Source organism: Olea europaea, chromosome 18 (assembly GCF_002742605.1).
Source record: "Olea europaea var. sylvestris chromosome 18, O_europaea_v1, whole genome shotgun sequence".
Lineage (NCBI taxonomy): Eukaryota > Viridiplantae > Streptophyta > Magnoliopsida > Lamiales > Oleaceae > Olea > Olea europaea.
This window is the reverse complement of record NC_036254.1, coordinates 6,264,202-6,281,474: the sequence shown is the minus strand read 5'-3', so window position 1 is coordinate 6,281,474 and position 17,273 is coordinate 6,264,202. Positions and strand designations below refer to the sequence as shown.

The 17,273-nt window shown below is 34.2% G+C and overlaps 1 protein-coding gene across 3 annotated transcripts; it reads right to left on the bottom strand.

Annotated features, from left to right (window-relative positions):
- Nucleotides 1–6,426: 6,426 nt before the first annotated feature.
- LOC111367298 (vacuolar cation/proton exchanger 2-like) lies at nt 6,427–14,767 on the bottom strand. Of its 3 annotated transcripts, none has more exons than XM_022988106.1 (12): nt 14,454–14,761; nt 13,567–13,864; nt 13,365–13,432; nt 13,236–13,264; nt 11,484–11,680; nt 11,113–11,325; nt 10,852–10,992; nt 8,494–8,610; nt 8,363–8,416; nt 8,162–8,278; nt 7,646–7,739; nt 6,427–6,942 (listed from the first exon to the last, which is right to left on the bottom strand). In XM_022988106.1, the coding sequence occupies exons 2-12, from the start codon at nt 13,831–13,833 to the stop codon at nt 6,935–6,937; spliced, it is 1,305 nt and encodes a 434-aa protein (XP_022843874.1). In that variant the 5' UTR covers nt 13,834–13,864; nt 14,454–14,761; the 3' UTR covers nt 6,427–6,934. The 3 variants fall into 3 exon arrangements, with proteins under 3 accessions (XP_022843874.1, XP_022843875.1, XP_022843876.1); XM_022988107.1 differs by having other exon boundaries at nt 10,852–10,980; nt 14,454–14,756; XM_022988108.1 differs by lacking the exon at nt 6,427–6,942 and having other exon boundaries at nt 7,650–7,739; nt 8,547–8,610; nt 14,454–14,767.
- Nucleotides 14,768–17,273: the final 2,506 nt, after the last annotated feature.

The window sequence follows — 17,273 nt, the reverse complement described above, 5'->3', positions numbered from 1 at the left end:
TATCGTCCACACTATTATATATATATATGTTTGCATGGTAGATATATAATAAAATATATATGATTGTTACGATGAGACTTTTAAATGCAAAATCCCTCCATAAAATATTAAATCACATTTATAATCGTCTTCCATCATTATAGTGAAAAATCAGAGTTCCAAATCGTTTCAACTTGTTAAATACACTCAAGGCTGGTCCATTAGGGATATGTTTAACACTATGAAATATTTGATATTTCTGAATGACGGGTTTGACTTAACTAAAATTTATCTTTTGTTGAGTACACTCAAGGAGATAAATTTTAGAGGCATGTTAAGCTAACACATAAGATGTGTGAAAACAAGGAGTTGTCAGCTTAATGATCTGGAAGTTGTATGGAGATACAATTGATAATAGTATCCATCCAAATGTTATATTAAGAATTGTTGAGTACACTCAAGATCTTAATATAATAGATGGGATCCCAGCCCACTGGGAGTCAAGTATGAACTCCATAAATTTATGTAAGAGAGTCATAAATTTTAATTAAACAGTGGGAGTATGATTAATTTAATAAAAGTCCATGTTAAATTAATTGATGCATTTTACATATTATTCTTTCCCTTTTCGTCATTTACATTTATATTGAATCATAAGTAATCATATGTTTTGAATGGCATACTGGATGCCAACAAGCAAATTAAATCTTTTGATTGGCACTGTAATTTGAGAATTGTTCTCATGCATGAACAAGTTGATTGTCCTTAAGTAGCAATTTTCCAGTAACACCTGATGATGACTCAACTAAGGAAAATGTGGTTACTATAATAAACACAGTGATGAGATAGTATTGCACGCATGTGATGCTTGCAACTATGTCACTGAGTTACAAAAGTAATTTGAGAGTATAGATGTTAACACATAATTCTTCATTACAAAGAGTTGTATGATAATAATCACGTATGGAAGGGTATGAGACTTCCAAACAACTATACCGGTGCAAAATGATAGAGTAATCTTCAATCAATGCTTAGACATTGAAGATGATTGACGTTGAGAGATGTCTCAATTGATTCCTCTAAAGAAATTAAGAGGAAGTCTAAAGGGGCTTTGTGAAAGCGTCCAATATGGTTAAGACCGTCAAAGCGAGGACAATACCAAATCTAATGACCCTTGGTTTCATTATAGAATGAAAGGTCATTGGAAGGAATATTGCGTGACTTACGTCTACTTCACAAGTTTTTTACGTATTTAATGCCAGATGTAAATCTCATATTTATACAAATATGGAGAAACTAAATAAAAGTAGACCACTGTGAAAATGAGAAGTTGACCTACACATTGGATATGCGCAAAGGTTGCTGCATTGCCTGTAGAAATATACTTCTTGTCATTGCCTTTTGATTTAGTATTGGAATTAGTGAAATGTCACTTTATACCTACCATAGCTGGAACGTTAAAATGAATTTTATGTTCGGATATGAACTACTTTAATGTTAAGGACAATAGTTTTTCTTGTTTATCTTGATAATGACCCTAATGGCTATGATAAATTACAAAATGACGTTTATATTCTTTAATACTAAAGATTCTATAATGAGTATAGAAATTATAAGGCATAAATACGATAATCTAATTATTACCAAAATCTGGTATGACAGACTTTGTCATATAGATGAAATGCAATTCTAAAGTTACATTAAGATATATACTCGAGATTAATTGATTTTGACAAGTACAAATTATGCATGTCTGGCATAATGACCAAATCTTCTTTTACTTGAAAAGAAGAAAGGTCAGTATAATTACTGGTCTAATGCATAGTGATGCATATGGATTCATGTCAATTGATGTCAGATAATGTTTCTCTTATTTCATTAATGATCATGAATACTTGATGAAACTCGAATATGAAACTCTTGAAAAGTTCAAGGGATTCAAACTAGAAGTAGAGAAACAAATATATAAAGATATCCTCACATTAAGATTCGATCGAGTGAGAATTTCTTGAAGATAACATTTAGATTATCTAAGAGAGAATGAAATTCTCTTGCAGTGAACTCCTCCATATACACTGCAGCATAGTAGTGTATCTGAAAGGAGAAATCGTTAACTATTAGATATAGTGTGATTAATAACAAGCCGTGCAAATTTTTCAAAATTGTTTTTGGGTCATGCATTGATTGCAGTGTGCAACACAATAAATCATGTTCCATCTAAATTGGTTAACAGAACTCCATACGAGTTATAGAAAGGCAATAGTCTCAATTTATCTTATATGAAAGCTTAGGGTCATGACACTTATTTGAAGCGCCTTGAATCGGATAAGTTTGACACTAAATCTGATAAATACGTATTTGTGGGGATATTCAAATGAGACATTTGAATATAAATTCTATTATCACGAAGAAAGTCTTCGTCTCACGACATATCATCTTCTTAGAGGACAGTGGGAGTAAAATAGAACTTGAAAGAGTTCAAGAGTCCACAGATATAGTTAACCAAGTAGATAAATCTGAGTTTGATCCCATATCTGATATGGGACATACTCTTGATTAGGAAGTAAAGACTCCTGAGGACATGTCAGCTCTATGTGAATCTAGTAGGATCATTCGACCTTCAAGAAGGTGCGAATCCATGATTACTAATCAGGTATTACTGATTGAGGATAATAAACCTGCTAGTTGCACCAAAATAACGTCAAGTGTTGCCTTAAAAGAGACAGCAAGAGGCCATGAGACTCGAGATGAACTCGACGTATGTGAACAAGGTTTGGACCTTGGTCAAGCCTCCTAATGGAATAAAACCCATAAGTTTTTGTAAATAGTTTACAAGGAAAAGGTTGATATGGATGTAAATATCCATATATACAAAGCAAGGCTAGAAGCAAAGGTTAAGTGTTGATTTTGGTTAAACCTTTCTCCTGTAGCTTTGCTTAAGTCTATTCGGGTTTTGCTTGCAACAGTTGCATACCGTAACTATATGTTAAGAGAAGTCTCTTAGAGCTGAAATCTTAGATTTGATGAGAAAGTCAAAGTGTTTGATTTTATCAAATTTGAAGACCAATTGTGTGTTTACAAGAAGATAGGGGAGCATTGTCGTATTGCTAACATTATAGAAAACGACATCCTTATATTTCAATCGTTAAATAATAGTTGTTAAAGGATTTATTCTTGAACGATATGGGAGAAGCAACTTGATCTATAGAGATAGATCTAGAAGGTTGCTTAACTCGTCCCAATCTATATAAAATCTTGAGAAAATTTCATATAGAGAAACTGGTTTACTCTTAAGCGATATGTTGGAAAGGTTTCAAACGTGAAACAACCGTTGATTCAATAGTAGAAACCTAATACATGATTACTTCAGAAGTAGCAAAGAGTTGAAATCTGAATCATCATGTTCATAAATGAACTTGGAGTAGTTCCCGATATTGTTGATCACATGCCATTGTATTGTGATAACAATCGAGCCATTGCAAAAGCGAAGGAACTAAGGTCTCATCAATGATCCAAAAATGTATTAAGGCGGTATAATCTTATCAGAGAGATAATACATAGAAATGACGTAAAGAGAAGAACAAATTTCCACATTTAAAAATATTGTAGATCCACTGACAAAGAGTTGTCGTAGCATAAACATGATCGTCATGTAGACTTATGATATTGGATACATATGTGTCTGGATCTAGTGCAAGTGGGAGTTTGTAAGTATTATACCCTAGGTCCAATCAACTTTGGACATAAATATTTTTGATATATATATATATATATATAATTAATGCAATTTATTGACAGATCTATTATTTAATTAATAGACAATTAAATAAATAATAGAGTCCATAGATTCAAATCTTCGTAATTTGTTAATCATAAGGAGTTGTGATTGTGAGATACAAATTACATCTGATTGAATCTTAAATCGTTCGTGGTCAGAAATAATAACGAGATACGGATATCGGTATTATGGATAGACCATCACGTGTGGCATTTCTTACTTATGAAGTAAGTAGCTGATCTCACAAGTTAAAGTATGGTGACACTTAAATGAACACGTGGATGTTTTGTTATAGAACAAAACATTGGAGACCCGTCGAGAGATTCCACATGGATAACTATCTGAGTGTCAGTGGTTAATCTCTAACGTTTGGTAGTGGAATTGGTTTTTTGACTTGAGGTCGTCATGATACCTTATATCAGGATAATCATACTATGGCGATGTTGGATGTTGCTCTATAAAGGGCCGCAAATACGACATCGTTCGGATACGTTAAGAATCGTATGAAGGTTGTGATTGATCAATAAAGGATTCGTCACTCTTAGATAGCAGGAGATTATGATCTGCGTTTCATTCAATTAAGTCGATGATGGAATCCTTGGCCAAGGTATACTCATAAGTCGAAAAAGAGTTTTCGACTTATATTAACTTAATAGTAGAGTAAAAGATATGATCGATGATCGAGATTGACACACTTCCATATCTCGTAATTGATCAGATCATATTGACGAAGGGATTATAGTTTCATGGTAAACGAATGAGTTTGGTTTTGTCATACCATGTGACATTTCCCGTCACATGTATTGCCCTGACACATTGCTAGATGTCAATCTGGGACGACGAGTGTGAATTGATGATAAATTAAAATGGTGTTTTAATTTATCAATTTTGATTAGATCAAAATAATATTTCACGTCGTTAGACATCGTGATCGGGAACGTGATGTGTCACACACAAAAGAGAATTGAAAGATTGTAATTTGTCAATTAATTAATTTAACAATCGTTGGATAAATTAATTAATTGGGTTGGTTATTTATAGGTTTGAATTAATTAATTGGATTAATTAATTCACGGACCGGATTTAATTAAATATTGGACCGGACCGGACCAAACCCGTTTGGGCTTATATAAATACATGGCTAGGGTTTTCAATTTATAAGGTTTTTTATAATCATTCTTGCTCGCACAAGAGAAGAAAACCCGAGTAGCTACAATCTTGTTTTCTGTGTGGATCACCGTTGGAGGCTGGACAATTGGACAGCTGTAGGTGACGAATCAAGATTGCTAGAACGAAAAGAAAAGCAAGAGGTTGCAGAATTCTTCAAAGGTACAATCTTTATCACGATTTCTATCTAAACACAAAGGGATCCTCAATGAGAATCTAAATAATTTTAATTTTTCGCTGTGCATGTATAAGTATATTCTCAACAATGAGAAATATCAAGTGGTGTGACAAATTTTTTCGACTACTATGAAACTATTATCTCTTTGTCAACATAACCCTTTCTATTATAAGATATAGAGGTGTGTGAATCTTGATTTAGTTGATCATCTATCGTCTCACTCCTAAGTCAATTACTGTCGAAACTCTCTTTGACTTATGAACTCACTTTGATCAAGGATTTCGATATCAACTTAAGTTCATGAAACGTATGTCATAAACTTTTTATTACTTAAGAATGCAAATTTTTTGTTGATCATTCAAAACTTTCATATGATTATTGACATACCTAATTGACCTCCTCATATAAGGTACTGTGAGAACCTCAAGTCGAATGATTAACGAACGTTAGAGATTAACCACTGTAAGTGGATATAAAGAGAATAATTAAATGTCAAAAGATTGCTTCAGGTCCAAAGGGAATGGATATAAAGAGGAAGCAGTTATCGTGGCAACAAGCCAAAACTAGAACAAGATCGCACAAAAAGAGTAAAATTTTGACATTTTTATTTATGGATCATTGTCAATGATTTGTCACTGGGAGTTTTTGTTTATTGGGTCGGTTATGATTGGGAGGATTATTTCGTGCGAATTTGATTCTATATTGCAAGCAATCGAGTATTCATTAGTTCCAAGATATTTCAAGTTCTTTCTACGAATAAAGTTGAATTTGACTCAATTACGATAAATCTCATGTCTCGGGGCATAGGGAGAAGGGAGTCTAGCCCTTCCCCCAAGGCCCATTTAATTTTAATGTAAAAAAGAAATATACTTTTTTGGAAAAAAATTTCCCTATGTAACAGCTCAGTAGGGCCCTTTTTTTGCCTCCTCTGCTCATGTCCGACCCAACAAAAGGTCATGTGCATGAATAATGCGAAGCAGTTACCAGTTTACAATGAAAGGATCCAGTGCCCAATCCACATCGGGTGAAATGTTCTACTTTGTTTTGCCAACATACTTTGTCAATTTACTTTGGAGGCACATACAATTGAGAATTGTGTTTATAACTTCAAACGAAGAACCTATGTTTTATGTATGAACTGAAAGGGAGGTAATTCAAGTGGTTAGAAAGGCAACATGAAATTCTACTGAGTTTGATCTTGAAGTGACAATTTGCGCAAATAATATGTGAACAAAGGGAAGCTAAGACATGACCATCACAGTGATAAATAGTGTAGCTAAATACACTTTTAAATTTCATTAGGCTGCTACCAAACAATTATAAATTGAACAAATTACTCAAATCTGACTAGTCAAATGCTTTATTCAAACTGAACTTGGACAAAAAAATGAACCAAGCATGAATAACAGGGATGGATTTCATAACAAAATAATTCTTAAAGAATAAACAAAAGATATCAAAGATTACATGCTCCAATTTGCTTTGCATCCAACCCAGCTTCTTTTTCGTATTAAAAAATAATAATAAAAAAAATAAAAATAAATAAATAAAAGGGAGCAGCTTTCTGTAATGCTGGTGAATGTTGATTCTGCTCAATTTTGTTTATCGATCAAATAGCATATAACACAGATGAATATACGAGAGTCAAAATCTACCAGCTCAGTGCTGCTGCTGACATTGATAATCTGCTCTATCTATATTTTCCACCTACTCCCGTAGGGCCAAAGTTAAGTTTTACGAAGACGGGCTTTGTACATAGAGAGTGTTGCAGATCTAGCTATTTGTTGTGCCAACCTCGAACAAATGAAATAATCCTTCTTTCTCCAATCTTATTAACCATCTGCAAAAAGTCCAAATGAATAAACATTAATTCCAATTTGAGTTAAAAACTATGGGTCCATATAAGCGTGCTTTTTTTGGCAGCATATCCAAAAAAGCACCTCTTTAAGGTGCTTTCAAGCATACGCAAATATGATCTAAACCAATATTTGGAGAAGTTGACAATTCAGGTTTTAAATTGCATAGAACAAAAGAGCATGATATCTTTGAAAGGCAGGATAGTTACTTCTATATCTTAAAGTCTAAAGTCAAAGCTTTATGTTCCATTTTCAAATATTGAAAAAAAATGAAAATCTCTAAATTAGTGGTTCTACTTCATATTAGTAATGCCATGTAAACCGGGATTGGAGATAGCCAAATTTCCTTCGATCTTCATAGAGCATTAACAAGTAGCAGAATTAGCGTGCTAATAAGAGTTGAAAACATATAGAAAGGTCTTGAAGAATGTTTAAATAAATAAGATTCATATGAAACTTGTTAGTAACTTGCAAAAAACTTGAAGAACGTTTAAACAAATAAGATTCATATGAAACTTGTTAGTAACTTGCAAAAAACATTCCAAAATTAAGTTCAAACCTGGGCCACACTTTCAATGTAACCAGATCAACACCAGGTACAGTAGCCAATCCTTCATGTACCCAGGAAAATTAAAAAAGAAAAGTAATGTAAAGCTCCATGCACAACAGAAAGGTAAACATGCTCACCATATGATGGATCGACGTGGACAAAGAAACTTGCAGCAACAATGAGATAGCATAGAATAAGCATCAAACCTTTGAAATAGTTTGATGTTCCTTCCTGCATCAACATAAACAATAGTGTTGAAGTGATCACTAGGAAAGCTCCATTTCATTTCCAAGTGCTTGTCTGGGATAACTTAAAACTTGAAAAAATTGAGGTCAATGTGACCCATAACTTTCATTAACTTTTTAACCACACATTTCATTAATTTTTACCAAAATCTCCTAATTTTTTTAAGGAAAGGTTTGTCAAACAGCCCCTTAATATATGCACAAGAAAATAGATGTACATCTCATCCTACACTTCTCACATTTTTAAAGGAGGTATTGAGAAAAAACAATATCATTAGAAGATAATCTGATTGAAGTACTCCCATCTCCTCAAAGATTGAAAAGAGTTCTTCCACACACATTATATAAGCAACTTTGAATTACTCCACGTGGATGGTAGCCAGGAAGGGAGAAAGGGAAGAATCAAACCTGAAGCATAAATGCAACCACTATCACAGTGATAAATAGTGCAGCAGTTTCAAAGAGTTGGAAGTTCAAGTCCAGAGGCATCCCCATTATCCATCCAAAAATTACAACGAATGGTATCTGCATTTATGAGGATAAAAGCTTGCTAAACCATTCAGAAAGTGAACATTAACAATGATGACCAAAATAGATGCAAGGCATTACTACAAACATTGATATCTGAGTAGACGATCCAATCGCAACTCCAAGAGTGATATCCTGTAAAATGAAGAGTTAATTGAATTGAACCACAAAGAAGAAATTATTTCAGCAGCAGTCATGGTTTTCCAACTCACGAGCTTGTCCTTCATGGCAAAAATGATAGCACTTGCATATTCTGTAGCATTACCCACAATTGGAAGCAAAATGACACTAATAAAAGCCACTGGCATGTTCATCGACTCAGATGCTCCCTAAAAAATTACCAAAAACGAATTAAGATCAGTTGTTTAAACAATTGATGATCACTCAACGATGAAAATACAAAAGAACTCCCCATCAAATATGCAAAGTGGATTCACTTTCCAAAATAAATCTAAAAGGTGTAGTGCAGAATACAGTTTGAAAAGCAAGTGCAGGAAAAGAGTCCAGAGAACTGAAAGCGACGTGGTAAGATCAGCTGTTCAAAAAAATTGATGATCACCCAACAATTACAATACAAAAGAACTCCCATCCATTAAATATGCAAAGTGGATTCACTTTTCAAAATAAATCTAAAAGGTGTAGTGCAGAATGCAGTTCAAAAAGCAAGTGCAGGAAAAGAGTCCAGAGAAATAAAAGCTTGGATTTTATATGAAAGACAAAAGTAAGTAATGCAGAATGTATATTGTTAATAAATTTTGATTAAACACAGTGAAATGTTCCCTTTTCCTTTTATTTTTACCAGCCAGTGAAGCTTCCCAATTAACAACCGCTTGTAAGATCAGTAAAACCCATCCATATTGGCAATGCTTCTTCACAACCATTCAAATATTTTTGAAAAATGACGACATATTCTGCTTGCAATATAATGATCAAATAAAGTTAAGACAAAGAACAATGCGCACTAATTTTATGATCTTCATCAGTCACCCCTAATTTTTATGGCAATGAACAACAATTCAACATCAGAATTCTTATTTCAATAGTTGTATGGAGGCCATTAGTGGGTCAGCTTGACCGGGAGTGACTGGTTAGGCAGAGCTTCTGAGAAGTTAATCAAAGCTGAAGACAAAGGCTATTGTAACAAGGGAATGAAGGGCTGTGCTGTAAAGAAGTTCAATCTGAACATTCTCATATTCTCTCCCTCCCTCTTATAGGTATTATTACATGTAACAGAGGCTCTGAAACCTATGATGCTCAGGCTCGGGTACGTATTTTAGTGTCGGATCTTTTATTTTTTGGAACATAGGATATGAGAACATGGTTAAAAGGAGTCCAAATTTCGGACATGGGTACTGGGGTACGTCTTTGAAATTTCAAATTTTTTTTCCAAAAAATTCATGTAAAAAGTTAAATAATAATTAGTTGCAAATTGTTAAAAGACAAACATGTCACTCAAAAATCAGCTAGAAATTTATAATCAAAGTCTAAAACACCAGAAAAAAATAAATAAATAAATTGACATGACAAAGTACAAAATTAGTTATCTTATTTGTTTTAGAAAAAAAATTAATCTAGAACAAAAATAAATTGTTTTAGAATTTATTATTATTATTATTATTATTTTTCGGTTTTCGTATAAACATTTTAAAAAACGAAGAAACTAAAATTAATCAAAAATATTATTTAGCATAATTTTTTTTTAAAATTAAAATGGTCTTATCTAAATCAAAACAACTAAAAAGCATATTTAAGAAATAATACAACCAATAAGACTAAAAAAAAAAAAAAGAGAGAGAAAGAAGAGATAAATAAACCCAATTAATAAAACTTTTAAGCCGTAAATAAGCTTCAACCATAGTGGATTAAAAAAAAAAAAAAAAAAGGAAAAAAGAAAGCCCCAAAAAGGCCCAAAAGTAAAAGAAAAAGCAAAACAGGCCCGCCCAACTACGACACCCTCTTTCTTCTCCCCTAAACCGTGACTTTCTGCAACAATGGCAACAGCAGCAGGAAGTCCAACAGTGTCCACATCTGGTCGTGTCCCGTATTTTATACCCATACCTGTGTCGTGTCATGTGTCAACACGGGTATGCTGGCCAAAAAGAAGGGTCTGTGCATCACAGACCGAAACCTAGGAAAACCTCATAATTGTGCAATCTAATGATCCAAAGACTAATACGAAGCCAGTCTAATGCATATTTTAATAACATTTTTGCTATGTTTACAAATATAAGAGCAGAAGTATGATACAGTATAGCACAAACTTATGTCTAAAGTTATTCAAGAAAAAATTGGTGTTATTTTTACTTTTATCTATATTGCATGTCCATAATAAAAAAAAATCCTCTCAAACTAATGCATGCAGTAGAAAGGAAGCAACATGGTAAAATATCATGTAACTTTCTGCTAAGAAGTTATATAATATTTCAGAAAAATTAGCAAAAAAAAAGTTGTGCTTTAATGCAATATAAGAGTACCGAGTTTTTTTCATTGTCCATCCTTCTCTCTCTCTCTTTCTTTTTTTTTTTTTTTTTTTGGTGGGTGGGAGCTTGGGAGAGAATGTCGTATATAACCTGTATGGCATCAACCAGATACCCAGACAAAACTGATATCCAGAGTGTCAACACTGTGAACCACACAATTGCTTCCCACTGGGTAATCTCGGCAGCCTCTTCATCCGAATCTTCATCATTCTCCCTCAACTGTGACAAATGCTAGAGAAATTTAATCAGGTCAATGAAATCCATGGTCCAAATAAATCTTTCGCAAATGCACTTGTGCTACAAGAACTCAACACACTATCAATTTCTACAATGAATAAAAAAGAGTCTCACCTCATCAAGAGAACCATGCAGATTTGGTTGACTCTTGAGCTGAAAGAAAAGATAGCTTGCATATGCAATCAGCATTATGCAGCTACTAAATCTTGATAGAGCTAGCTCTGACCTGCCTAGATGCACTTCTGTATGAGTATGGTGCAGAACTGCTGGAAATAGTAAACCCATGACGGCCATTAATAACAAACCTAAGTTCACCAGGGCGTCAGCCTGTACATTTTTGACACATTAGCATTTCTGTACTCAGGTGGGGGGAGATCATTAAAAGGCCCAGCAGATTCTGCTCCCACGAACAAAGGAGAAAACATAAAGCAGGTGTTCAAGATTTCAATGGTAAATGTAAATGTCAGAATAGCATGATCCACCACCTTATTGAAATTCTGTACTTTCTGGTGATGAACCACCCCACCACAGAAGAAGGCACATCCAAGCACCAAAAGCATATTGGACAATATGGAACCCGATAATGACTGCTGAACGACCCTTAGCATCCCATTCTTCACTCCGTATATCGAAATTATCATCTCAGTAGCATTGCCAAAGATTGCGGTCAGGAGGGCCCCCACTGCAGTTTCAACAAAAAAGTATTGATGATAAAGTGAAATCTACTAGTCTAGAGAGGGGGAAAAAAACTCATTTTTCTATTTCTTATTTTCAACCACTCTCTCTCCAATAAAAAGATATTACACGTAAATTCAAAATTTTTCCTTACTTTTTAACCACACATTTAAAAAAAAAAAAAAAATCACTATTCCAAAATAAGTTTTCTTCAAAATTCTATTATAATGGAGCTCAAAGAAGAGATAAATATAATCATCTCTTTGTAATCATAGTGAGGTGAAAGTGCGTGTAGATCAAAAAATGTATAATCATCCTACTGGAAGTTTTTTGTGTAAATATTGGAAACATATGGAAAAATTATGAGACATGTTCGTAACAAAAGATCTGACACAAGTTGATTTCCAGCATACATCAAACATTCATGTTCCCAACTCCAGCTGAAAAGATATTTCCAAGTAAAACTACATCCCATTTGGTGAATAAGAGATGAGCACAGCCCGATAAGCAATAGAAATAATCAAGCATAACTAACAAGAGAAAATCCAACATCCTTTTTATCTCATTCAAAATGAATCATTTGGCATCTCTTAGAACGATATCTTAGCAGAGACTTTCGACAATCTCTTTTTTAATCTGCTCTAGGTCAAGTGAGTCAAATTGATTGAACAAGAAATGAAGAAAAGAATGGTGACCATCTCCTCTTCTCTGTTTCCTTGCTCAGACAAAATTGCTTAGTGAAAATCACATAATCTGTTATCATAGGATATAATTAATCAGCGCCAGCTTGACAATAATCAGTGGCAAAAGAATTGGGATAGAGCCAGGTGAGATTCTTTATTACAAACCCTACTGACCACTTAGGCCACCATTTAGCTGCCAAGAGTGGGGACAACGAGCAGGGTCCCCAACCCGTCCACCAAATTATGTTCACCATCTAGGGGCAAAAGTATGCAACTTGCATTGCATCTCCAATATTGCATCTACTGCAACTTCTCTAGAAATACTTTGAACAATAAAGTTTTTTGCATATCCTCCAAGCTTTTCTTCTAGGAAGTACGGATTCGGATACGTAATTCGAATATGATACGATAATTGTACACCGATAGAACTTCAAAAAAAAAAACAAAAAAAATCAGAATATCCTTAAATGTGCCAATTTCATTTTATTCAACATCACCAACATCAGCTTCTTCATTATCATTAAAAATAACTCTTCAACTCTAACTCATCTAATGATAGATTAACAATCTCAAGCAACCTATCACCTTCAAGAGTATAAAATGAGTCTCTGACAATATCCTACACTTTGAATTCTCTTTATTATATGTTATTATATCATAAAATATAATAAGATGAACATACGTACCATATACACTATAGGATGGCAGTTCATGGGGAAATTAACGCAAATAAAACATTAGTTCTTTCATGGAATATATTCCTCATGATATTGTAATGTCAAAAGCTCTAAGCAGGAGACTTTGAGCATCGATGGGCAACTTTGAAGTTAAATTTACTAACTTTAAAGAAGTAAGGAAAATAAGTGTAGATAACACTACCTGTAGGCCCCGTAAAAAATGCAAGCTGTCTGCAACGGAATGGTAAGCGCAGGAATATTATTTCATTTCAAAGAGAGAAGAAAATCAAAAATGTCATGCAAAAGCATAAAATCCACTTCAAAAACTCACTCAGTCACATAACCCAGACGCTCCACCGAAGAAGTAATTCCCACTAAGCAAAAGAAGAAGACAAATCCCTAAAATAAACAATGTCCAAAAGTTACACATACTGATGTTAAGAGGGAATGTATCAAAAACTTTTCAGCATAACCATTTTCCTAATGAATAGAACAGAGAAACAAAATTAGCAGGAGAATTTTATAGTCCTCACATGTTTCTTGCTAAGATAGTGCAACATTATTGCAATGGGCCCAAATGGAAGCAAAACGCTTATCTTTGCTTTGATTAAGACGATGTAGATACTCTTAAGCAGACTGATCTGCATCTTTCTTAAGCCTGATAAAGAGGAAACTTTTGAGGGTGAAATGACATCGTTTGCCTCAAAATTGAAAGATTGCCTTTTATTTGTTTTTGGAGTAGCGTTAAATGGGATCTCCTTGTCAGATTCAAGGTCGACCTTTTCCTCGATGGATTCCATGTCGACAGACCCAGGCAATTTGCCTGATAAACTGAAAATTGTACAACACATTTAAACACAATTTCTCTTAATATATGAGGCCATCAAATAGATCCACTCAACTCAATGTAATGATATATAATGCTCGACCATATGGATTAGAGTATTACTTCAACCGCAAAGGAAGTTCGAAATCAGCCCATCAGACAACAAAGATTCAACCTTAAAACTAATTTATGATCTTAAAAGTGCACAAGGCCCCTAATCGAAGACAGGAATACTGAGATCCAAACCAGAACTAATATAAACTTTACTAGCATTAAGATTTGAAAAATGGCCATATTGTCAAAATTGATAGTATTGGAGAAATGAGAAACTCTTTCCCTATCGAAGTCCAACATAGTCAACAAAGAAATGATAGTGTTTAACAAGCAAATGCCCCAGATCAATTTAAAAAAATAAAAAACTAAACTTACAGAAAATTCATATCGAACATTAAAACCAAGCATTTGATAACTGCTATTAAAGAAGCACAAAATACAACGTATACACACAAACTCAGATAAAAGATTCTTTCAAACAGAATTTACAGGAACCCAGAAGAATACAAAAAAGAGTAGCAGTTATCTTGAAAGCTCTACCTTTCTGAAGTAAAGATTCTTGCTTCTAACTGATCCAAAATTTTGAACCCACCAAATTATTAAAAGTTATATTAAGATAAATTTCTCGACATACATGCACGTATAGAGAGTAGTGGAAAATGTATAAAGGGAGGGACGTTTGTTTCAACAGATTTGAAAATAAGTCTGTGTTCTTGAGGTGGGATGGGGTGAATGCTGAATGACTTTAAGGGCCCGGCAGCAAGATGGTGGAGGAAGTTTCTGCAAAACATCGTCTGAGAATTACACAATTCTCAATTTCTGCGAAGCATCGTCTAACGCGCCATTCTCAATTTCATTTGTATTTTGATGAAGTCCTAGTTCTCGATGGTCGAGTATTAATTATGTGTTTAATTTAATTAATCTCTGAAGATTAGGGAGATTAGACTAGAAAAATATCTCGGCCTATGATCGATTAAAGATATTAGGAGGCCACCTCACTGTAGGAATCGGTCCCACATGAAAGAAAAAAAATTACGCCGAGGTCCTGTTGTCTAGCAGGGTGTACGCCTAGCACAATTCTTCATAATAAGCCCTATTTGACATCGACATAAGTTAGGCCATTTGTTATAGGGAAAACATCGCATTTTAGTTGTTATGTTTACCCCAATTGAAAATCAGATAAATAGGTTGAAAATTCAAAAATCGAGTATGCATTTAATTAATTAAAAATATTTATTAAATAAAAATAATAAAGTCACAATTCGATGATTAATAATCACAGATTCATAATTATAGATCACAAATTTGTTTACTGGTCACATATTGTCAAATTAATTGATCACAAATTATTTCGTGGTCACAAATAAAAAATTTTCTAGGTCACAATTATTTCGAGATCACAGATCATTCAAATTATGAGTCACATTTTATCTATGAGTCACATAGATCACAGCTTATTGGTCCAACAAACACCTAATAGTTAGTTACAAATCAACAAAATAGCTGGTCACAGACGTCTAAATAGATAGTCACAGACGCTTAATTATTGGTCACAGACACCTCACCCGTCACCATCATAGCCACCGCAACAACCATCACCACAATCATTAACAACACAACAATAGTTGGGCATCATCGTCTCCAGGATCAACATCACTTCACCAACATGAGCACACCGTCTCCTGCAACCACCATCATGAACAACAAAGTGCCGTAACACCACCACCGCACACCACACCACGCCACCCACAGCACACCACCACTACCATCACATCTATCTCCGTTTGCACCACACCCAATCACCACCCCCACCAAAGAATCCACAAACTCACTACCACCGCCACCACCACCACCACTACAGTGCATCGCCGTCTACCACCACACCATCGCCTGCACAGCACTACAGCTACCAACTCGCGCAGCCGCATTGCCACACCACACTGCCACCAAACCACACAATACCGCCAAATCAAACTCGTGTGACCAAATTGCCAAACCACACCACACCGCTTGCAATGAGCGCTGCAGCGAAAAAACCCAAACATAGACCTCACAAATACCGCCATCTAAAGTTGCGGTTGCAGTGGCCACTGTTGCATTGTCATCACCGCTGCAACGGCGAGATCTGAAACTACTACAACGCCATCATCTGTAGCGGTCAAGTGTTTATTGCGACATCCCCACCCAAAAAATCCTTAAAGCAATAGCTACACACACACTAGAAACACCACGACCGTACAACAAGACGCTCACGCCACAAGCAACGCCGCTCAAAATTGGCACTCCAATCACCATCGCAACCTCGTCGCCACAACCAGCACCAGTACCACCAACAAAATACACTCCAAAATCCCCAAAACGATGCCCCAAAAATATACGCTTGGAGAACACATCGGGGCTCAAATCTTCGCGACGATCTCGAAGCGCCGCTCATATCAAGTCTGGTATGGACTGCTGTCACTGTGTGTGTTTAGAGAGAGAAGAGAGAGACGGGAAATGGGCTTGAAATTGGTGGATATATTTATTAATACCTGATTTGTGCAAAAATAAATTTCACCCCGAATTTTGAATCTGAAAGTTTAAGTACCTGGTTTTTTGTAATTTCCACTTTGTTATATAAGATTATGCGTTACTTTTATAGAAGTACACCAATAGGAGTCTCGCTTGAATACAATTTTTAAGTTTAGTGATGAATTACAAATAAAGTGAAGTTTAGTGACTGATTTGAGACACAGATAAAAGTTCAATGACTGATTGACTTTTTTTAGTTTTTACCCCCAAAAGCATCATGTCAACAAGTTATTAGAATGATTTTAGACTGTTATGTAGAATTTTGAGAATAGAGTTTATGAAGAATGATATTTTTATTTTTTTTAGAATATTTGATTAAAAAGTATGAAAATATTATGAGTTAATGTAAGAAAATATTTTATTGAAAGAATGTATGATTGAAGATAAATTACGAAAAAAATGAAATATGAAGAATCTCTATCAAAGAGAGATTAGTTTATATAGAAAAATCCTCTAAATAGAATTATTTTTAATTATAATCCCTTCCCCAATATCAAGCAAATATATGAAACTTCGTGACCCAACATATATAAAGTATAAAATATGAAAAGATATCATTTTTTTTGTTGCAATCATTTTTATATTTCATATTCTTAATTATATGTTTATTTCACTCATTTATTTTATAGTTCATGTCCTTATATCTTCGTATTAGTATGTTTTGAATTTGATTTATCACTATACTACTTGTATAATTTAATACATCAATTGTTTTAGATAAACACGACAACGAGTTCTCTCAACTTCAATATTAAAAAATTGTAACATACATAAATTATATGTGACAAA

Coding starts and splice junctions, on each gene's coding strand:
- LOC111367298 (XM_022988106.1), bottom strand. CDS start 13,833: ATGGAATCCATCGAGGAAAAGGTCGACCTTGAATCTGACAAGGAGATC. Junction 11,326..11,483: donor AAGTACAGAATTTCAATAAG/GTGGTGGATCAT, acceptor AAAAATGTACAG/GCTGACGCCCTGGTGAACTT. Junction 8,279..8,362: donor CTCAGATATCAATGTTTGTA/GTAATGCCTTGC, acceptor TCATAAATGCAG/ATACCATTCGTTGTAATTTT.